The 24,083-nt window shown below is 41.8% G+C and overlaps 1 protein-coding gene across 3 annotated transcripts in view; it reads left to right on the forward strand.

The window, feature by feature from the left end:
• hdac5 (histone deacetylase 5) overlaps positions 1-24,083 on the forward strand; it is a 61,047-nt gene that overhangs the window by 15,267 nt on the left and 21,697 nt on the right. Inside the window, exons 1-6 of one of the 3 annotated variants that reach the window (XM_005750845.1) lie at positions 6,914-8,311; positions 18,105-18,197; positions 19,820-20,067; positions 20,148-20,292; positions 20,393-20,498; positions 23,945-24,078. In XM_005750845.1, the coding sequence (XP_005750902.1) occupies positions 8,155-8,311; positions 18,105-18,197; positions 19,820-20,067; positions 20,148-20,292; positions 20,393-20,498; positions 23,945-24,078 (883 nt within the window). In that variant the 5' untranslated portion in view covers positions 6,914-8,154. Of the gene's footprint in view, positions 1-6,913; positions 8,312-18,104; positions 18,198-19,819; positions 20,068-20,147; positions 20,293-20,392; positions 20,499-23,944; positions 24,079-24,083 lie in introns of those variants that run through there. The other 2 variants (XM_005750846.1, XM_005750847.1) reach the window with 2 other exon arrangements.

Below are 24,083 nucleotides of genomic sequence, written 5' to 3' on the forward strand. Positions count from 1 at the left end.
CATCATGTTGGTTTTTGCCTTTGTTACACAGATATTGTAATGATTATTATCATCTACACAGATCAAAACACGTCAACCTGATCGTTTTCTAGAGGGAATCGTAAAATACTATTCAGAAAGAATGATTTTGCACAGTTGGCCTTTTTCTGTCTGAGCTGCACAAACCCTCCTGAGTCAATCGACACCTCGCCCCTTATAGAACCTGCTCGGTCAGTGTAAATCATATAATCATCAGTCACATTCATTGCATGAATACTAAGCAATGGTAGAGATCACCTAAGATATAAATTAGTTCCATTCAAAGCTACTTTTGCTAACATGCTAATGTTGCTACTATAAAGTTCCCTGAAAATGCTCCTCTTAGTAAATTGAATGCAAATATTTTAATTGGTTGTCATTTAATAAAAGTGAATATGTAAGTGTTAGCGAACCTTAACAGCTGTGTTAAAACACAGCTTGTAGCTCAGTCTGTGCATTTGGTGGCTAGCATCGGTATCAGTCTTTGATTACATGAGTTACATGTGACATGACCATGTTACATGATTGTGTGTTACATGTATGAAAATGCATCGTGTGGTTGTGTTGCTACGTAAGACATCAATAAATAACTAGAAAATGCATTTTCTGAAGAAACTGCAGTGTGAATGCTGATAGCTGAATGTTGTGAGCTGAAATGACACAAATGCTGAATTTAAGTAAAAAATGCTGAATGAGATTAAAAATACAGAAATTTTCACCTGAAAACAAAAGTTGAGAACTGTTGAAAGCTGACGTTCACACAGAAGTTGAAAAGTAGGTGAACATGTTTAAAATGTGAATTAGAAAAACCTGAGTAAAGACAAAAGAAAATTTAGAGTCAGAAAACATCTGAATGAATATGAAACCTTATATTATTTAAATCTCTGAATGACTGAAATATGGGAAAATCCACTAAAGACAACTAAATGTTGTAAGGTTCAGTCAGAAAAGATGATTCTAAGTCATCATCTGACTTCAACTGCCGAGATCTGAACCACCAATGAACAATAAGCTTGAATTTAATGGGCCAATCAGAATGCTGTATTTAGCTGGCCTGCAATAACTACTGGCATACTGTTATTCCGACCCGTGGCACTGACGTCACATCTTATGAAGACTCTGTTCAGTGACAGGTTGCTTCTCCCCAAGACAAGAACCAACAGACTTAAAAACTCCTTTGTCCCACACGCCATCAAACTGTTTAACTCCTCTCTGGAGGGGAGAGGGAGGGGAGACAGGAGGACAAAGGAGGGGGGAACAACTAAGCTGCAGTGCCTCTTCACCTCACTGTACAATACCTTGTGCAATACTTTTTGTAAATAGTCAACAGTGCAATAGACTCAATACTTGAAATGTGCAATTCACTTGTATTTTTGTTTTTTATTCCTATTTATTCTATTTATCCCCTTTGTATATTTTATTTATATTTGTCTCTGTATTTATATATGTGTATGTATGTGTGTGTGTGTATATATATATATAACATTCTGTAACTGTAACTTCTGTCGGTGCTGTGCTTTTTTGGAAATCGAATTTCCCAGAGGACCCACCCGAGGGATTAATAAAGTTCTATCTTATCTTATCTTATCTTATCTTATCTTATCTTATCTTATCTTATCTTATCTTATCTTATTCTGTGGCAAAACCCTGTCAAATCTGCTTTGGTGCACCTGTTGAAAAACTGCATCTAAATCCAAGACCATAACTCGTAAAAAACAGCTTTTGAACTGTGAGGATCCCAAGGAATTGTTCTACACAACAGTGTCCCGGGTCATTTACTTCTTTTTCTCCAATCACACTCAATGACTTAATTGCAGTAATAGGTAAAATGAAATCCTCATCATGCTCCTTAGATATATTACCTCCCTCTGTCCTGTCTGGGACTCTCACCAGCATTGGTCCCACATTACTATCCATCATCAACAATTCACTGAGGCAAGGCTGTGTTCCGTCCTATTTTAAACATGCCGAGGTAACCCCTCTGTTAAAAAAACAGAATCTAGATCCTACCTCCCCTAGTAGTTATCGTCCTATTTCAAGATTGCCATTTATAAGTAAATTACTAGAAAAGATTGTAGAAAATCAGTTCAGGTCCTTACTATGCCGATTGCAGATTTTTGACCCTTTTCAGTCTGGCTTTCAAAAGCAGCACTCTACGGAGTCCGTTCTCTTAAGGGTCTATAATGATCTACTAATGGCATCTGACGCAGGAAATTGTTCCGTGATCATTTTTCTTGATCTTAGTGCAGCCTTTGACACCATCGACCACAAAATCTTACTCAACAGGCTGAAGGTTCTGGCTGGTGTATCTGGCACTGCCTTAGACTGGTTTTCTTCCTACTTATCAGACAGGACTTTTTCTGTTAGGACTGATAGGTTCTCCTCTAACACTGCTGCCCTAACCTGCGGGGTTCCACAGGGTTCAGTTTTGGGTCCATTATTATTTTCTTTTTATATGCTTCCTTTAGCTGGCATTATTCAGTCTTTTAGTGACCTGTCTTATCATTTCTATGCAGATAACATTCAGCTGTATATGTCCTTTAAGCCTCATCAGCTGGATAGGCTGTCCACCCTAGTCCAGTGCTTAACTCCGGTTTCTGACTCGCTTTCTAACAATTACCTTGTTTTAAACATGAACAAGACAGAGACCATGATCATAGCTCCTCCTGATCTATATTCTAAAATCAGTCAGGTTCTTGCCCCTTTCTGTTCTTCTGCTAAGCCAAATATTCGAAATCTTGGAGTAATATTTGACTCTTCTTTGGGCCTTGACTCACACGTAAAATCTCTGTCTCGTTCTATTTCTTTCATTTAAGGAATATTTCTAAATTGCGACATATGGTCTCCTTAGCTGAACTGGAAAAAATTGTCCATGCATTTGTGTCATCGCGTTTAGATTATTGTAATTCCCTGTTTACCAGCTTGGATAAATCATCTCTTTCTCGCCTCCAAGCTATACAAAACGCAGCAGCCAGACTACTCACTCGCTCTAGCAAGCGAGCTCACATCACTCCTATTTTATGTTCTTTACATTGCCTCCCAATAGATTTTAGAATTCGTTTTAAAATTATTGTTTTAACGTACAGAGCACTAAATGGCCAAGCCCCAGATTATTTATCCAAGCTTCTCACAAAATACACTACTGCTCGCCGTCTCCGCTAGAAGTTAGCAGGAAGTTAGCTTGCTAGCTTCTATCTAAATACAATATAGCATGTCCTGACTGCGGGGTTTTGGAAACAAATTCAAACGTACAGCTCTGTTATCACTTCCAACATAAATGAAGACAGAAAACTAAACAGCAGTGACGTTTGTAGGGTTACTGAAGTTTGGCTAGCTGGTATATAATGATGTGCTACGTGACCGCTAGCGACACAGCTATGTTAGCATAATATAAACAGTTATGTTTGAGTTATGATGCAGCTGTTATACTGGGCAAAGTATGGGACTAATCCGTGGACAGATGATTATAAGTTGTATTGTAATAGCTTTGTGCTAACGATGCTATTTGTTAACTCAGAGCTGATATTTATTTCTTTACATCTTAGTTCTGGACATTATAGATGAAAATGAAAGAAATCAAAACTGAATGAGGATCTGATGGTACGGTCACCGGAGCAACCTGCAAATCTAAAGGCGACCACAGCATTTAAATCATTACATTGGGCAAAACATGCTAAATTGAGCATGTGCAATCGTGTGAGAGTGGTTTGGGGTCTTTGAAAGGATGAAAAGTAGTTTTCTTGAAATGTGCTTGTTTAATTTGCTTAGCTAGTGGAGTGTAACTTCAGTGTAAGGCCTCAAATCAAAACCTTGATTAACTGAACAGTTTACAGTTATTGATTGATTATTTTATTCACACACACTCATGTCATTTTTCATTCATTGCTCATCTCAACTATAAACAAAAATGAAAATTCGGCCTTGACAATGACACCAGAGCATGCAGAAGGATTTATTAATGCATATCATTTGAATGGCAACAAAAATGCCAGTGTCATGGTGGTGCGAGAGGAAAGGTGAGGGGATCAGCACACGTGATAGAATTCATCCTCTGCACCATAGACTATGATTGTTTGGACTAAAGGCACACGTGGAGAACTGAGCATCATTGCTATTCCTATGTCAAGCTGCTAGCATGCTGGGAAAGAAAAGCATATATTAATATATTACAAGTCTCTGGGTGTCGTTGCAGACGTGTGCTTTAACGAAAGCAATACGTTTTTGAACACTTGTGAGTCATCTTTGTTTTACATCATCACTGGTAGGTGTATGTTTAAGGGCACTAAATGTTGGGACACATGGCTTATGTCAGAAATCTGAGTGGACCAGGTTGGAGTCTTTAAATCGAGTTGCCGACAGTCCTCATGATTTAAAAAAAATGCTTGATATTTGCTACTGATGGAGTTAGTCAGGTGAGGGAGACATTTTTCATTCACGGTGAATGTAACGGCAGCTCCTGCTTTGCTCCATGTGCTGGATCGTTTGTATATGTGTGAGTAGTAGGTACCTGTGCGTCCTTCTCACAGCTTTTTTGACAGCTTTGTCTTGGGACGAGTGACGGGGTGACTGACTGGCTGTAATTTGGTTGTCATGGATACAGATGTAGTAGATACACGCGCACACGAGCACGCACAGACAGCAGTGTGACTCCAGGGGTTGATGCGCCTCAAATAGAAACGCAGAGATGAGTCATCCGCCAAGCTGCTGCAGTACACACAAACACACACACACACACACACACACACACACACACACACACACACACACACACACACACACACACACACACACACACACACGCACACTCACCTTTAGTAGATGTGTTTGGTATGTTAGACCACTGAGATGTCAGACATGTTGCCTGGACAGTTTCATCTGCTACTATAAACACACGAAAGGCTGATTTTAAGCTAACAGCACAAGTTAATAAATAATCATAGTGTTGGATAACACAGCAGCAACACAGCAGCCCATTCAGTTTCAACAAGACAGGACACTTCAAGTTAACTTTCTCTATTTACATTTTCTCCCTTTGCTGTGTATATAGTCTTTACTTGTGAGTCATACCGAGGCAGCCTTAGATCTGCTGGAGGACACAGGGAGCTGTTTACACAGGAGGTGAGGATGATGAGGGAGATGAAGGTGATGAGGAGGAGGTGGGATAGAAGTGATGATAAAATGATTCAAAGAAACATTTCTGGAAAGGAAACAGCAGCGACAGTGGTCAACGCAGAGATGAAAAGCAGACAAATACATGAATTAGACGAGTCCTGAGCTGGTCTGCTGGATTTGTTTGTCTGTTAAATGTAAAATCACTGATTACACAGAGCTCAGTTTGTTCTCCTCTTTTGCTTTTTCTAATCCTTGCACTCTGCATTTGCCAGCAGCTGAGACATCCCATTATATTTCGTTATGAGGACCCAAACCTATTCTTAATCTCTAGCTTCTGTTATGACTGAATACTGAATGGAACAAACAAATTCTATAAAGAGCAGTTTCAATGAATAATATCCACGCTGACAGCAAAGTGAGGCGTGTAGCTTCTGGTTACAAAGAAGCCTTTGCAGGATTCTCTGTGACAGTTTTCTATTGGAAGTGAGGTGACTGTAAAATGTCCGAAAGAATAGAAAAAAATTTTTGAAGCACGGAGAACGACTCCTCAGGATCAGAATATAAGAAAACAAAAGTCTGGCTCACTGGAAGCAAAATGGGAAGAAATCAGAGGTGACTTAAGACTTATGCACAGTCTTGTAGTTATACTTAATTTAAATTCCTTTTTGAAAATTACATTTTTCAACAAAATGTGAAGAAACTGTTGTGAGTTTGTGTCCAAAAGCGTCTTTGTATTGTGTTTAAGAGATTTTAACGAAAGCCTAACTAGATCTGGCTGTACTTTAACTACCAGCTTTTAACCACAAGATGGTGCAAGTGAGGCGGTGTACTCTTTGGTTAACCCAGCAAGTCCTTAAGACCACAGACATATTGGCAGCCTGGCAAGCGGCAGATGCTCTTAAAGAAATGGTGGTAGCGAATAAAAAAAAGTTAAGCAGCCATCAAATAATAACATCTTAAACTAGTAAAACACTGCCCCCTGATGGTGGAAGTTGTAGCTAATCCAAACAAGTGTCTTTAAGGCTTCAACGTTTCTTTTCAATAAAAACCTGTTTAAGGGTTAAGTGAATGAAGCCTCACAAAAACAATGATTAACAATATTGTTAATGCAATTTAACAGCAAGTGCAGCTTAAAGCTGCAGAACCATTCGCAGCACCAACCTGATGGTGGTACTAAATGGAACAGTTGTCAGGATTCCTCCTCTGGGAGCCATGAATGTTGGCCAATCCTTTGGCTGAATGTTGACATATTTTATTGGTCAGGTGGACATATCGGCCAGCCGGTGGCACTAAATGACCATTCAGCAGATGAGCAGGCTTTATCCTCTTGGCACTGTGGATGCTTGGAGCTGATATCACACTGCGATCTTACACTGACTGTGCCATCCCCCAGTGCCCGCTGCTAGCTAACATAAACACCTGCACGGCCACAATTTGTGCACCCAAAAAAAAGGGGGGTCGTGGAACTAGCAGAGCAAGAAGAGGTCCACAGTGCCCGCCCACACTCTTTGATTGACATACAGTATTTGGCAAGCACAGCACAGAAACATGAAAGCACCCAGCGCCACCCTCCCATCCCCACCCCAGAGCTGCAGGCTTACTGCTCCCTCCTTCTCTCCTTCTCTCCTTCTCTCCCCTCTCTCTGTCTATTTTTATCTCTAGCTCCTCCTCTACCCTAGCAGGCTATTTTCAGCACTGTTCCCCCACCCCAATCGCCTGTGTTTGTAAATGCTTCTCTTCTCTTCTCTTCTCTTCTCTTCTCTTCTCTTCTCTTCTCTTCTCTTCTCTTCTCTTCTCTTCTCTTCTCTTCTTCTCGTGTCCTTGCTCCCTCTCCTTTCTATGAAGTAAAATGAGCTGTTGTTGACTTTTCTCTGTATCCGTCTAACTTCCTTTCTACCCAGTGATCTACTTTCAGCCTCTCTCTCTCTCGGTCACCCTCCTCCCTCCGTCTCCTGTCTCTCTGTCGACGTTCATTCAGTAGCTCAGTGAGCGTCTCTCTCACACACACACTCATCAGTGACTCTCAGTCAGTGAATATTAGCCGTCTGACCAGCAGCTGTCTGTGGTCGCTGTGTGGAGCTCCACTATCCTCTGTCTTATGATAAGAGGACAGCGTGCCATCTCCTCTCCTGCTGCTCAGTTTCTCAGTGAGGACTCCAAACTCGCCGTCCCAGCGTTCTTCCATTTCCTTCTCTGTCTGTCATTCTCTCAGTGCTTCGTTCTAATTTTGGAAACATGGAACCTCGGGGAGCGCTCTCCCAAAGCTATTTACGTCCTCGCCTCTCCTCCTCCTCCACCTCCTCCTTGCTCTCCTCCTCTTCCTTCTCTTCCTCCTCCCTCTCGTCAGCCAGGAGGAGAACAGCGTGAGGATTCTTTGATGCACACAGAGCTGGGGAATTGGGCTGCTCCTCTGTCTGTATTTTTATTGTGTTGACGAGGCTGCAGCAGCTCCTCTCGTCGTCGCTCCTCGCTCTCACAGCCTGTGGGTGACTGGATTTTCCCTCGCAGCTGAATGGAAGAAACAAACTTTCTGTTCCTTCCATCTGCAACACACCCCAACAGCACTGGAGCCAGCACTGTGTTTCTGCATGGATCAGGACTCCAGGTGATGTAGGTACAGAGAAATAAACCAAAAGACCACACAGACACTTTTCAGGTGGTCTCCTTTGGCTGTTGACATTTTGATTGATCTGCGAAGCCCAGCGGAGGGGAGGCTTTCTGTGGGCTGCAGCCGAGACGACGATATTAGAAAGGAGGAGTTTGCTCAAAGTGTCGCCCGCTCGTCATCACAACTCGAGCTGAGCAGTCAGAGACGGCAGAAGCTCCAGGAGTCCGATGGAGACTGGATTACACAAGAAAAGCACAGAGGTGTTCGATTATTTTCTTTTCTTGTAATTTGCGGCCGTTCCCTGCAGAAGTTAGTTTTGAAGTTTTCAGTTTAACTGTATGGGTCTACGGCATGCCTGCGTCTCGGATGAAGAAGTGACTGGTTTAACAAAATAAAGCGCCGGCTCTCGCCTTGGCATGCTGTTGCATCCCACCGTGTCAGGATTGTGCGCCATGTTGCAGACCATCTATGAGACTGAGTCCTGTTTTTCCTCCAGCAGCACAGACAGCCACCATCAGCCTCTGGAGCTCCTGAGCGGCAACAGGGGCTCCAGCGCTGCCATGCCCACTGCTGGTGAGTCATCTATGGGAAAGTAGGGGTGGGGGGAGAGGGAAGGTGGGAGGGAGGGAGTGGGGGTGCTGCGGTGTGCTGGAGTTTGATTAAAACTGATGAATAATTTGACGTTTTCTCTCATAAGGAACGCCTGTGTGGTATTTGTGTTGAAGTTTGTCAGCTGGAGCAGCAGCACTCGCAGCTCGCTGAGGAGACGGTGGTACCTGAGTACACTAAGTGCTCGGTGTCCACAGTTTGCGTCAAACTGTGCACTCCACAGATACCTCATACACGTATTTTTAGATTCAACGTGACTTCCCACATCTTGTCTGTATCGTCTTCTCCAGCAAACACATTGAGGATAAATATTGATGGATGTGTTTAGAAATCATAGATTTAAGTAGAATAACTGTGTGCAGGTTTCCAGTGCTAGGCGTCAGTGTTACAACGCAAAAGATACCCAACCTCAGAAAATATCCTGGTTCCATAGTTTATCCCTGCAGTACAGTTAAACAGACATTTTCTCACAATTGGAACTTTTAACTCTTTAAAAAAAAATCGAAATATGTGTAAAAGTCTCTCGTTTGACATTGAAAGAGAAAGCTCCACATTTTATGTTAAAACAAAAAGAAAAATGAATCAGATTTTTAGAAATAAAGTGCAAGTTGACGAGCCTGACAGAAGGTCAAAGAGAGATGAGATTCAGTCTTCTTTGTAAGAAGAATATTTCACTCTTAAAGCAAAAAAGCAGTTCTCGCTCTTCTTCACATTTCTTAGAGAAGAAGGGCAGAAAGAGATCCAGATTACAAGAGATCCAGTCTCTCTTGATCTCTTGATCTCTTGTAAAAGGTCTGAGTATTTTTGTAGTTTATGTAGATGGTTTCTACATAAACCATCTACATAAAAGATGGTTTCTTTTTAGCTGTCTCAGTCTGGACACACTTTCTGTCATTGCGTCTCATTCTGTAGACTAAGTTAGCTTTGGGAATCCTTTGGGCATCTTTAGGAAATTGACAGTGTTTTAATTATTTATTTTTGGCTACTCCTATAATGCCAAACACAAATGTACACTAGTAGGAAACATGGGTGATAAAATGGATTTTCTGAGCTTTAGGTAGAGTAGAACTGGCCAAACAATGGTGCCAAAATGAGGTAAAGCAGTGTTGAAATGTAGCTTGATGACAGCAGGCTGGAACAAAGAGGATGTATATTGACTCTAATCTTCTTTTGGCTGCAGTTACCATGTTGGCTCCGTGCATGTGTGTGTGTGTGTTCAGAATAAAAGACTTGCAGAGATTGAAGACGCTGTTAATGAAGTAGCTCAAGATTTGTTAGATTTACATGTGTAGTGGCCCAAAATTCCTTTAAATGAAGTAATGAATTTCTTCTTAGATTGCAAAATGAAAACAACTCCTGGATCAACACACCTGATAACCGCCTGTTTGTTTATATCATTATAACCGGTGAACTATGTGCACATCTTAAGCTTCTCAAAAAAAGAGAATGTCACGAAAAAGAACTTAACAAAAGAACTTTCACTTGTACCTGAAATACCTGATAAACCTGATAGTACCTGATAAATTACAACACACAAATGGCCAAAATGTTCAAAGAAATGTTTGTCTGTACACCCATGACTCTACTCCGTTACTCCTTTACTGTGGATTACTGCGTCAGTGCATCGTAGTTGTGGCATTGCAAGGCTGTTATTGAGGTTTCTTTGACAGTGGCCTTGGCTTTTCTGGATTTTGGGAGTTTGTCATTTTCATCTAGACAGTACTCCAGAGATTCTCTGTAAGGTTCAGGTCAGGTGAGTTCGTTGGCCAGTTTCATTTTGCACTGTGGGCAAGTGCTAATACCTAGATAAAGATATCAACATCTCGAGGAGACTGTGGATCCTTCACACTGCACTTAAAACACTGGGATATCTTCCTTTAAGTTCTTGAGCCTTGATTTCTAAATGCAATGCAACATTTACTTTCATCTGAAAAGACTTTGGGCCACTGATGAACAGGTAAGACATTTCTCAAGTCTTTGGTTCAGTAGTGGGTTAATCGTAGGGAAGTGACAGATGTAGCATCTTTTCCTGAAGACGTCTGTGCACGGTGGTTCTCGATGCACTGGCAACAGCCTCAGTCCATCCTAAGTTTAGAATCAACTTTTCTTGACCATCATCTCAAGACGTCAGTCACCCGGGCTCCTTTTGGATCTTTTCCTATCACACTTTTCCCTTCCACTAAACTTTCCATGCTTTGGTACGGCACTCTGTGAATCCTGTGTATCCAGCCTTTTCAGCAATGACCTAATGTGGCTTACTCTCGTTGTTGCAGGCGTCAGTGACTGTAATCTGAACAACTGTCAAGTCGGTAGTTTTCCCTTGATTGTGGTTATTTGTATTCGCAAGAGATGCACGACAGTTCTCTTGCTCTAGTAGGCTGGAACTTTATGTAACCACAAAGTAAAAGTTTACCTTTATAAATGAGATTGTGAAAAATAATGAACTTTGTATGATATTCTACCGTAAGTAACAGCAGCTGTCACCTATTGCTATTCCTGTGGACGTTACAGGCTCCTGTTGTATAGATAACCCTTTAATGTATTTACCACCCATCAGCCGTATCCTTTTCTCCTATTGGTAGTTGATCCAATCCCTTGTCTCAAAGTTGAAAGTTTAAATTAGTCCTTGCCCACTATGTGTCAGTAAAGGTTATTTTGGCTTTGTAAGTAGCTTAAATTCATTGACGTTCACAACTATAATCAGTGCTAGTCTGTGTGGACGCATCTGTTCAGTCATGTTTAAATCCACCACTGTCTGTTTTGGTCTCCACCGCCTGTTGTAGGAAATGTGCTCTGCTTTGTTCATCCGATACTTTCTGAACTTTTCCATCTGCTTAACTGTAAGCATTCAATGAGAGCTTTTTGTACTCTAAACTGATGTCGGATGCTGAAATGACCAAGCAAGATCACAACCGTGAGACTCAACCAGAAGCTATAGAGTGTAAAAACACAATGACGAAATGTACAGTGTTAAACGCTGAGGAGGCCTGCTTCATGGGGTGATAATTCTTTGAGGTTTCGTTACTGTTACTGGTTCACTTTACATTGTACGTGACCACTGAAGTTGAAATATAAAAACATAACTTGGTGCATCTTTAAAGCTACGTATATTCTGTGGCACAATTAATTGTACCAGATGTTCTCAGGTACTTTCAGCCCAGTGTAACACAACAGACAAGATCCACTGTGGATGACCTACAGTCTGCCATCCCATAATGCTTAACCCACCCATCAGTCTCTATAGCAACACCACACATGTGACTCCTCTCCCTCTCTCTAAGCTTCTAATTTGTCTAAAGTACACACAGCCATTATACTATTTTTACCTCACTCTCCCTCTTCCTCTGCCTTTTCTTTCTCTTGCTCTGTCTCTCTGTCTCATGGCTTTTTTTAGAGTGTTTTGCAGGGCTGACGTCATAGTGCCTATTTTCTTTTAGCAATGCAGAGTGAACAAGACGGGGAGAAAGAAAGCAGGAGAAAAATATTGGTTTGCAGAAATACCTCCCAGCAGAAGCAGCACCAGTGTGAAATAGGACTGATAGAACCAGAGAAAGAGTGTAAAGTAATCCAAATTGGACTTCAAACTCCACATCCCTGATGGGATACATCATGCGATTTCCAAAATATTTGCAGTGACAAATCTTGGCCAACACTTAGTAAAGCATCTTTGACTCTGTCTGGATACTGACCGGATCACAGTTGCTTTAAAGCAGCCACATGAGGTATTCCTGTCAGAGGCATTAGTGGGAAATTCCCAGTTAGTAGATTGTAGGACTGCAGCCAGGCTGACAAAGAGTCAGAGGTCCGCTGAGCCAAGCATTCCTTTAAACTGAACTAGTAGACTTCATTAATTTCCTCACAAATAAAATATTAAATATTCAAAAAATATTCAAAACCAGCTCACAGACATATCATTATTTACAGATACTTTCAGTAGTACGGATATTTATTTAGACTCTTTCTCTCTGATTCATTTTTCTGAGTTAACTTCAGTAATTGTTTTCCTCCAAATCATCAACGTGTCTGTTAGATTCCATTCCTACAAAAGTGCTTAATGAAGTCCTGCCATTAATTAATGCTTCAGTTTTAAATATAATCAGTCTCTATCTCTATTACTGGCCTGTGTACCACACACCTTTAAGGTGGCAGTAATTAAACTGTTACTTAAAAAGCCATCACTTGACCCAGCTTGCGTAGAAATTATAGGCCAATCTCCAACCTTCCTTTCCTCTCTAAAATCCTTGAAAGAGTAGTTGTCAAACAGCTAACAGATCATCTGCAGAGGTTTATTTGAAGAGTTTCAGTCAGGTTTCAGAGCTCATCACAGCACAGAAACAGCTTTAGTGAAGGTTACAGATGATCTTCTTATGGCCTCTGACAGTGGACTCATCTCTGTGCTTGTCCTGCTAGACCTCAGTGCAGCATTCGATACTGTCGACCAGAATATCCTATTAGAGCGATTAGAACATGCTGTAGGTATTACAGGTACTGCGCTGCAGTGGTTTGTATCATATCTATCTAACAGACTCTGGTTTGCTCATTTAAATGGGGGAAGTCTTATAAACACACTAATGTTAATTAGTTCCGCAGGACTCTGCTTACATTATACATTCTTACATACATTTTCATTGCTATATAGACGATACCCAGCTTTATCTGTCTACTAAGCCAGATGACCACACCAATTAGTTAAACTGTAAGAATACCTTAAAGACATGAAAACCTGAGTGACCTCTAATTTTCTTCTTCTAAACTCAGGGTATTGTACTTGGCTCTAAAAACCTTAGAAACATGGTGTTTAACCAGATACTCTGGACTGCACTACCTTGTCCTCCAATAACAGTCAGAGTCATTGTTGACCAGCACATGCGCATATTAGACAAATATGTAGGACCGCTTTCTTCCATTTGCACAATATCTCTAAAATTAGAACCATGCTGTCTCAGACTGACGCTGGAAAATTAGTTCATGCATTTATTACTTCTAGGCTGGACGAGTGTAACTCATTATTATTAGAATGTCTTAAAAACTCTGTGAAATGCCTTCAGTTGGTCCAAAATGCTGAAGTGAGAGTACTGATAGGGACTAGAAAGACAGAGCAGATTTATCGAATACTGGCCTCTCTTTATTGGCTCTGTTAAATCCAGAATCACATTTAAGTTTTTTCTCCTGATGAACAAGGTCTTGAATAATCAGGCCCCACCTTATCTTAAAGACCTCATATTAGGGTGATTTGGTAATATGTGGTTCCTACAATATTCAAAAGTAGAATGGGAAACAGAGCCTTCAGCTTCCAGATCCCAGATTTGATTGCTACTTCTAAGAATAATATCCTTTTTCATAAAACTTATAGTTAGGGGTAGATCAAGTGACCCTGAATCTTTCCTTAGTTATGGTGCAGTTGGCTTCACCAATGCACTGAGCGTTTGCCACCTCTTTTCACTCATCATGTTTTTTTACACCTCTACATTTAATAACTAGTTATTATTAATCTCTGGCTCTCTTCCACAGTGTGTCTTTTATCCCGTTTCCTCCGCTCACCCCTAACCAGTCACTGCAGATGGCCCCGCCCCTCCCTGAGCCTCCTTCTACTGGAGGTTTCTTTCTGTTAAAAGAGAGTTTTTCCTTCCCACTGTTGCCAGGTGCTTGCAAATAGGGGGTCATTTGATTGTTGACTTTTCTCTGTATTATTGTAGGTTCTATTATAAAGCAGCTGTTTTTGTGATTTGGCACCTTATTAATTAAATTGAATTGAATAAGACAGAAATGGTTCATTTCACCGGTCCAAGCAACAACAACAACAAAATAAAGTACTTGGGGATTTTTATCCTGAATTTATAGTTGAGCAGCTGTAGATCATTTTTATTTCCTTCATGCTCATTATTATGGAGAATGTTTATATGGTTTTGCAACATCTAAAATGAGCCATTTGACAAACAAATTCAAATTCAAATTTTATTTGTCACGTACACAGTCATACACAGTACGATATGTAGTGAAATGCTTGGACAACTGCTCGTGACCTAAAGAAAACAAAAAAGGAAAAGGCTATGAATAAGATAGGAAATAAATATGAAAAATTAAAAAGGGTAAATTTAACTAAGAAGGAATAAAATATAAATTAAGGTTAAAAATGAATAAAACAATAGTAAATACTGAAGAATCTTACTTTCATTATGCCAATTCTTAGAAGAAAATGGAAAAATGTAAAATTCAATTTTTTTTTAAAAGTAACAATATTTAATACAAAATGAAGTCAATAGTTACTGCTCTCACATTTACACTGTTCTACTTTTCTGTTAATTAATCTTTTTATCCAGTAGTTTGACAATTTTCCTGAAGTACCTTTGGCCAAATGGAATCTCCTTGTGCTGGTGATTTCAGTGCTTCCTTGTGTGATGGATGGATGCACACAGTGTACAGACTTGCTTTTATGGACGTAGCGTTGGGCGATGGAAGCTAACAGTCATTGCATTTGTTTGCTTGGTCCTTATCCATTAATTAAACTGCAATTTGTGGTCCATTGATTAGCCACTTCAACTTGCTGTTTGAATAAAGAGGACATGGCTAGTAATAGAAAATCACAAAATGCTTGCTAAATTACTAATGCTAGCTCTGTTTCCATCAACCCACAGATAGTACCTGATCTCAGATCAGGTAAATCAGAGTCAGCAGCGGGTTATCTGTTTGTCTATCCACTATTAATCTACCCTCAAAGACCAGAAGTTTGTTCACAATGTGCATGCACAAATTAACAGTCCTCCTAGCTTGCCCAGCTCAAGCCAGTGTTAATGGCACATGCATATGCTCATCAAATCGACCGGTGCTATGTATTCTAGGAAAGCAAGCATACTTAAGCCTGCTTACAGAGTTAACAGCTAACTGTGGCTGCATGATGACAGTAATTTAAAGGATGGTGCACACATGCAATGAGAGAAGCTCATGGGACAGAACACTCTTTGAGATGCAAGGGGAAATATTGATGTTGATTTTTTACATGTTACTGGACAAGCAGTAACATGTTTGTCCAGTAACATGCAGTGGTGGCTTTGCTTGCCCTGATTGAATGACACATTTATTCAACTGGAGTTCTTCACGCCTTCATTTTTAGCTTGCTTTATAATAAACTCTCTGGTTTTACGAGGTTCATTCATTTTCTTGACCTAGTCACTGTGTAGAAAGTGTGCCTGTGTATCTTATTAGGGCCAGGGTATAATGACCAGTCCGTCTTGTTTCCATCCAGATTCATTGACTGGACGAAGTGGACCCACAGTCTGTCTTTCATTCTTTTTTACTGCATCTGCCGTGGTGCATGAATGACTGCGTGGTGCTGCAGTGAGCAGTAGTCAGTTAGAAGCCGATACTGGATGATTGACTAAAATGTTGCCTGAGCCCTGCCTCTGTGTCAGACTGTACGTTAGTGTGTGTGTTTACCAGACTATAAATGTCTTCAGTTTGACGTCAGACGCTGGCTGCTGTGGAATGCTGCTCTGTTGCCAAACGGACTGTTGTACCCACACTCACAGACCGGTCTCTCACGTACACACACATATACAGACAGAGTGTGTGTTGTAGTGGAAGGGGAGACACGTGCGTCACAGTGAAACTCCAGAATATTTGTTTAGGTAATTTGTGAACGGCTGCACACATATGCACAGACACACTTGTTTATCCAGAGCTCCCACTTTTTGGGCATTTTTGGTCACAAACCAGCAGCCTGAAAAGCTTCTGCTGATTTCATATACCTGTGTCATGAAGCACTTGTTCACTCGTAGATCCACCTCATGTTTCTCTTCAGCTCTGCTATGATCTGAAGCCAAAGTCGTCACAATCTAACAGACTTGGCCCTACTGCCGATGTTCCTGTTTGATTAGCTTAGTAGCCACATGGGAAGCGTCAGACATCAGAGACCAATCGGTCCAACTCAGAAAGGTCAAAGGTCAGACTTCACAGTAGGTAAAACCTAATTAAATTTCCTCCCTGGTCTGCAGACAGGAAATGTCCTGACGTCACAGCGTGCTGCCGTGTGTGGCGTTTCCAAAGAAATAGCCTGATCCTCTCATAGGGGTCACCAGGAGAGCAAAGGCAGGTCACGGTTACAGCCCTTCTCCCAGACACAGTGATGGCTGCTGATGGAGCAGGAATACGAGGACCTCTCTGCCCCTCTCTCTCATTGCTCTCATCTTTTACTCCCAGCCCTAAATTACAAATGACCAGAGTCTCCGTTATATCGCAGCCTTTGGGAGTGAAGAAAGTAAGAAAACAGATTTTTATTGGTTTATTAAAGTTACCTTTCACATTTTATCTGACACCCCCTTCACTGATGTAGACAGAACGTAGACAGAAGAAGAAGGTTTTCTGTGTCTTGCTCAGACCCTCTGAGGTGCGGGATCTGCAGCTTCTCCGTCCCAGCGTACAGACTGTGTGTTGATGCTGACGGTGCTTGTTGGAGCAAATGTAACACTTCTTTGTCTTGTAAGGGAAAAACACAAACAGTCTATGAAAACATTTAGGGAACGTTTAAACATTCAAAGTGAGAAAAGGAGAGTTTTCCACTGCCTGGCTCATAGTTCGTCTAGCATTGCTCCAGGTATCTTATAGCAGCAGCCTGGAGAGCACATCATTATCTAAATTACAGGTTATCTTATCTAAAATATAAACATGGGCTAATGATCGAAGTAAATATTAGCAGACAGACTGTTGTGGGTGCGTGCATCGAGTCCAACATGGTTAAAACGTCATCTGATCTCCCAAAGTCCCGGACAGCTACGCAGGACCTTTGCGATACTCATCCCTAGTGTTAACCTGTTGCTTCTTTGCGCTTCCAAGGGCCAAAACTAAAGAATCAGTCCAAATGAGATCATACAAACTCTCCCCCCCTCTTCCTCTTTCTCTCTCACTAACATTCACTTATACACACAAGTGATCAGTATAAGCTGATTGGAGCTGCTAAGCTGATTGGAACCTTCCGATCTAAGCGCTGCTGAGGCTTGTAGCTTAAATGTACTTGTGAAAAAAAAGAAGAAGAGTACATTGCAACAAATGCAGCGAGCGAGTGACGACAGTCAGCTTAAACTGAGTGCATTTCTGTACGTACACAAATGATGCTTCATTTCTGTTAAAATGAAGCCGATCTTATAAGTTATTGTGAAAAAGCCTTTAAGAGAGTAGCCAGTGTCCAAACGCAGGTTTTGTTTGTAGGTTATATTAAGGAAGCTCACCAATTAATCAGTATCACAGCTCGTAATTATTAATCAGAGGTCATAGCCTGTTGACACACTTAAAAAAAGTCAGCTGCTGGGCTTAGCTAGGCTTTGTCTGAAGCAGGAAATCAATATGAATCTGGCATTTCAATGAAGAACAAGTGTTACAGAAACGAGTGTTACAAGACACTTTTTCTTTGTTCCTTTTTCTTTGCTTGCTACTCGTACTACTGTAATAATCTGTCACTATTAGTATGTAAAGCACATGTTAGCATGTTGCTGCAGTGTCCTTTAGTGTAGCCATGCTGAATAAAGGCTGACTTCAGCGCTGGAGCTCAGTGCTACCCACTGCTGCTTGTGAATATTTTTAGGCAGCAGGACTGTCCCCCTCACTTTTCTTACAACACTATCACAGCCCATCTGAATGACATGGAAGCTGTCTCTATGTGGGTGTGTATGCGATGAGTGATGCAATAATCTGCTGTGTCCCTGACATTTTCCACACTAATCAATCACTCGTTTCTCTATTCTCGCTCTCGCTCTCTTTCCTGCAGTAGTGGAGGTGAAGAGCAGCCTCCCATCAGGCATGCAGAGCCCAGTAGGAACAGCAAGCGAGCAGAGAGGAGGAGGAAGTGGTGGAGAAGGTGGTGAGTAGGGAGTCCTCTAAGAGTCCTTGAAGTGGGAGGTGTGTGTCTGTGTGTGTGTGGTGGTACAAATTTTAAAAAATAACCAGAATGTGGGAAGTGAAGTGTCTGATGCTTCAAATTTGACGCTCACAGTGTGCCTAACGTTCCTCACCCCAGCGAATGATATACAATGGCTATGTATGTCATATGTATCATGGACAGTGTGCAAGAATGATGTAGTTATCGTGATGTCACCCACCGGTTTCTTTCCTGGTACGAAACTTTCAAATCAGAGCTGGTGTTTGTGGGTTTTTACAAACCCCTGTGATGAGCGAGGGGTCTGACTACAACGTGCCATTCATGAGCCAGTGTAAAGTGTAAAACCCTTCTTTAGTAATATCAGAATAACCAAAACTGGGCTTAACATAGACTCATATTCAAAGTGTTTACAGAGGTCATTTTCACACGGACCACAAAAAGTGTGCAGGAATGAGGCAGCCAATCAGGACTGTGCTTAGCCTTTACATTTCAAGCACAGGCCTGATTGGATAAAACCTTCTCCAAAGCATCCCTTCTTATTTTAGCAGGTTGTAAGCATCTGTGAGACCAGTTCCTGGACTTCAGAGGGAGAAATGTTGTGCCATTCCTGCCTGATAGATTTGAGCAGCTCATGAGTCCTGGTTCTACTTTCTTATAGTTTTCAGTTTAATAAAGCAACACCATGCGCCCATGCTGCTGTAATAGATGCAGGGTACAGTTTAGCATTGCCTTGCTGAAATATGTAAGGCTTTTCCTAAAAAAACATCAACTGGACGGGAGCACACATTTCTCTTGAACCTGTGTATAGTTTTCAGCACTGATGATTTACAGATGTGCAAGCTTCATACCTTCATACCAAGTGAGCACTGATACTGATGATCTTTAGTTTGGAGGACTGAGCTTCTGTTTTTGCCAAAAAGAATTTCTAATTTCTAATCATCTGAAGACAGAAAGGTTTGCCTCAGTCCATTTTAAATGAGAAGACGGTGGTGTTTAGCGATCATGTTCACATAGTGCTTCTTCTTCTTCTTTGCACATAAGAGCTTTAACCTAAGTGTGTGGATGGGACGGTGCACTGTGTGCTGAGAACCTGAAGATCAGGGTCGTCCAAGACTGGTTTTTGGCCTTATCCTCTTTGCACAGAGATTTCATAGATTTTCATAATCTTTTGATATTACTGCTTTAGATGATAAGATATTCAAAGTCATCACAATTATACATTGAGGAATTTTTCCAAAGACCCAATCCTGTTACTGACGTGTTGCCAATAAACCAATATTAGAAGCAAAATGTTGTTCCAGCTCATTTTATCAACACTTACCTTTGCAGCCTTTAGTTTCTCTTTTTTGTTGCTGCTGCCAGAATATAATATTTTTCATAAAATAAATAAAAGGTCTCAGTTTAGATTTTAGCTTTTAAATAGTGTCCAGTGTGATGGCTGCTGTACTGTTCTTCACACAGTTTTGCTAGAAGGAAATAAAAAAATTAATAATTAGGAAATGGAAAAAATGCAGTAATTCAAATCAGACTGCAGATATACAGAATCAGAAGCTCAGCTGTGCATTTGGCTAATGTTGATGCCATGTTGTTTGTGACATTTCCAGGTGGGAGTCCAGGAGAAAGCCCGGGAGGAGGAGGAGGCCCGGTGGACCTGCGAACTGAGCCCAGGGTAGGGTCTGTGTCCGGGGGGGCAGTGGTGGACACAGCCATGAGAGAGCAGCAGCTCCAGCAGGAACTCATTCTCCTCAAGCAGCAGCAGGAGCTGCAGAAACAGCTGCTGTTTGCAGAATTTCAGAAAAAACACGAAGTGCTAACAAGACAACACGAAGTCCAGCTGCAGGAACACTTAAAGGTGAGCTGAAGCACCGGCTCTCTTTCCCGCTGCCTTATTCCAGGAACCATTCAATAACCTGTGTGTGTATTTGTGTGTAGCAACAACAGGAGCTGCTGGCAGCCAAACGACAGCAGGAGCTGGAGCAGAAGAGGAAGCTGGAGCAGCAAAGACACGAAGAGCAGGAGAAACAACGGCTGGAGCAGCAACTGCTGCTGCTGAGGAACAAGGAGAAAGGCAAAGAGAGTAGGTCATCCTGATGCTACTCGCAGACCACAGGCTGTTTGCATACAGACAGGGAAGTGGCCTGATTGCTTTGTGTGTTTGTGTGTGTGTGTTTTGGAAGGTGCCATTGCCAGCACAGAGGTGAAGCTGAAGCTGCAGGAGTTCCTTCTCAGTAAGAAGGAGCCTGGTTCTGGCGGACTAAACCATTCCTTCTCCCCAAAGTGCTGGTGAGGACCAAAACTGTTTCAGAGTGTGTGTGTGTAGAAATGGGAAAGTGTTTCCCACTGATGGTTTGATCTTCTGCACCAGAACTAATATAACATGCACTTAACACACTTCGCTATGAAAACAAAACAGAAATAAAACAAAGCCGGACCTGAGAGATATCGAGGAAGCACTCTTCACTTTCCAAGCTGAGGAGAGTGTGAGGGTGCTGTTTTACCCGCGATATCATGAAGTTGTGTTTTCGTTGTCTTGATGTAGAGAAATAAGCATTAAAACACACATGGCTTTGGTTTTACACAGTTATACCTCGTTACCATGGTTATATGTAGTATTTGAGGGCACATGATGCAATTTGGTGAGCAGCTCTATCTCATTAAATTGACAGTATGCAGTTAATGTACTAGAGTCATGTCTTAGGTCACTGGATAGCAACATAATCACTGTGACACCGCGGCATGTGCATGGTGCAGTGATGCACATGCAAATCCTCTGTGCTATGGCTCAGCAATAGCAATAGTAAGCAATGTTTATCTATGTGGCACTTTTCCAGACACGAGTCACCAAGTGTTTTATGGAAAACGCTGTGAATAATGCAAACAGTGAGAAAGAAACCTGAGGAAAAACTTGAGAATGCAAAAATACTGCTCGGATAATTAAAGAACGCGGACATTAGTTAAAGAGAAGTTACAAAGACGCAACGTACACAGCAAAGAAGAAACACGTTACTCGAACATCCGAGGACACTGCTCTGTCTTCAGCTGACTTTAACAGCAGAGCTCACCAGTGCAGGTGCAGCCGTCCACAGGCCGGACTCATGGTTCCAACAATAATGTAACACTGTTAGAGCTGAGTGAGCAAGCTCAAGGGTGAAGATGACGCATTTAGGACACCATGCAAGGGAGCGTGTGATGCTCTGGAGGAGGAAACATTCAGACTGGATCCTGAATGCAACAGAGAGACGTTGAGGGTCATGCTGGGCATCGATTTCCATTTCTAATCGATTTGATTTGAATCAATTTTGACTGACAGTCAGAAATACAGAGGAACCCCGACTGACGAAACGAATTCGTTCCCGAGGGTCTTTGTAAGTCGAAGCACCCATCGCGCCTTTTCAGTGAACGATAGGCTACAGGCTAATTGCTAACTGCAACAACAATACGTTGTTCAAGTGGAACAGCGAAGTGCAAGTACCAAAGCCAAGGGGGCTGTCACATGATTCAGAAGGCATTGTAGGCATTCTGGGCTCAGCCAATCAGAGCCAGCGGATTTCGTTACGTGGGCATTTTGCCGTAACACGGGCAGAAATATTGCCATTAAGTCCCTCCGTAACTTGAATTTTTTGTTAAAGGGGGTATTCGTAAGTCGGGGTTCCACTGTATTATATTTCTGATCATTTATCAGTACTGACACCTGTGAGATTTCATCAGAGGTGTAAACATCACAGCAGATGCCTTTGTGTCAAAGTAACTGAGGATAAAACAGAAAAAACATGAAGCAGATTTTCCTGGCCTGGCTTTTTATAGCAGATGACCTAAAAAATATTCTGCATTAGATCAAAACCTGAAGAAAACCATAAATCGACATATGAGCATTATCTGATGCTGCTGACGTGAAGCAGAGCAAAGTTAGAGGTTTCATTAGAGACACAGCAAAGCAATTTGGAATTTGGCATCATTTTAAAACATTGACATTTCTTCGGTATTGAACAGCAGAAATCAGGCTTTCTTATCGGAGGTCATTTGTGTACAGCACTGTACAAAACGGTAATAAGCAAGCTAATAATGCAGAAAACAGAGATTTGAGATGGGAAATCGTTCTTGAAGTACACTGAGAGAGAGAGGAAGTGTGATTTTATCGTGGTGGAAGCAAAACAGCAAAAGTAAGAGGGAATCCATGACGATGTTTATCAAACGTGAAGCAAAATTTGGATCTTTTGCTGCTGGTTCAGTGAATTTTGGTTGGAGAGCGACAAAACCTGCAGCATCAGAATCTGTGAGCTGTCGGCTCTCAGGCCCGGCGTACGTGCCGTCGGGTGAACTTTGTGTTTACATCTTTGTGTGGAATCCGTGTACCTGCTCTCATTTGTTGTTGTAGCTGTTTTAACGGTTGTTGAAGTAGTTTTGTGAGCTTCAACCTGAGATTCTGGCATTTCTGGCAAAATGCATTTTTATTTAAAAATATTTCAGGATTTACTTTATTTTATTGAAGCTAAAGTCGATTTGAATCTGGAAAATCAATTTTTAAACCCAGCCCTAGTTGACGGGACTCTTATGTAGACTAGCAGGAGCATTTTTGAATTTGGGTGGGAAGTGAGTCATGTACTTTCCCCCTTTTTATTTTAGTAAATGTTTCCCACTTTGTTGAACTGGCCTCTCGAGTGTTTTAGTGCTGTTTATCTAAATAAAAGTTCCCGCCTGTATTAAAACAACAGCAGTTTCGAGTGCTTCAAAATAAAGTTTGTCTATGACAGCTATTAAAGCGTGGGCCCAATCCCAGTCCACGAGGGCCGGTGTCCCTGTAGGTTTTAGGTGTGTCTTTGATCCATCACAGCTGATTTAAATAGATAAATTAGCTTCTCAGCATGTCTTGAGGTTCTCCAGAGGCCTGGTAATGAACTAATCATGTGATTCAGGTGTGTTGACCCAGGGTGAGAGCTAAAACCTGCAGGGACACCGGCCCTCGTGGACTGAGATTGGGGACCCCTGTATTAAAGTTTCATTATGGCCTGTTCTAACAGAAGCATCACATGTTCAGTTTTCCTACAGCAGAACGGACCAAAGATTGTCCAGTTTTGATCCTCCTATAGAAAACGTCGATCCCAAAGCTGCTCGCGTTGTGTTTTCAGTGAGCTGAGCTCTTTTTCGTTTTCTACTATTAATAACAGCCACAAACCCATCGTTCTGTGATGTATGTTTTTTTCAGTCTGATGTGTGGATAATCACCTGAATCATGTTAAAAAAATATTGCTCCAACACCTCAGACACATCTCCATAACACACGCTAACATACCAGACACCTACGCCTGAATGACAAAAAGCTGTCACTTCCCATGAACGTAATGAGTTCCCAGTCTGAAAAGGGCCGCAGACAACACGATGCCACGTCCTGTTAGAATCAGCAGGGCCAGAAGCAACCGGCAATGTTCACTGATCTACAACAACAACAGAAAAGGTCAGGTTTGAGTGTCATAAGCTTTTACTCAGACCCGTTCTGCAGCAGCTATAACACAGGAGGAAATTAAAGGAAGAAGCACAGAGAGAATGTTTCCACACTGACAATCAAAGGAAATAACGCAGCATTCTAGGAAGTGTAGGAAATGACTAAATGACGTACACGTCCCTCGAGAACCTGGGCAGAAAATGACATTCAGCGCTCGGTCTCATGGTAGAGATAAAAGGGTTTTCCCAGGCAGCTAATCTGCCGTCTGTTTGGGTGTTTGTGTCTGCAGGGGAGCCCAGCACACCTCCCTGGAGCAGAGCTCGCCTCCGCAGAGCAACACACCGGGGACTCCTCCTTCCTATAAACTGCCCCCTCTCCTGGGGAACTATGAGGGCAAAGACGACTTCCCACTCCGCAAGACGGGTACG

This window comes from Pundamilia nyererei, unplaced genomic scaffold (assembly GCF_000239375.1).
Source record: "Pundamilia nyererei isolate P.nyererei 1_Seehausen unplaced genomic scaffold, PunNye1.0 scaffold00290, whole genome shotgun sequence".
Classification (NCBI taxonomy): domain Eukaryota; kingdom Metazoa; phylum Chordata; class Actinopteri; order Cichliformes; family Cichlidae; genus Pundamilia; species Pundamilia nyererei.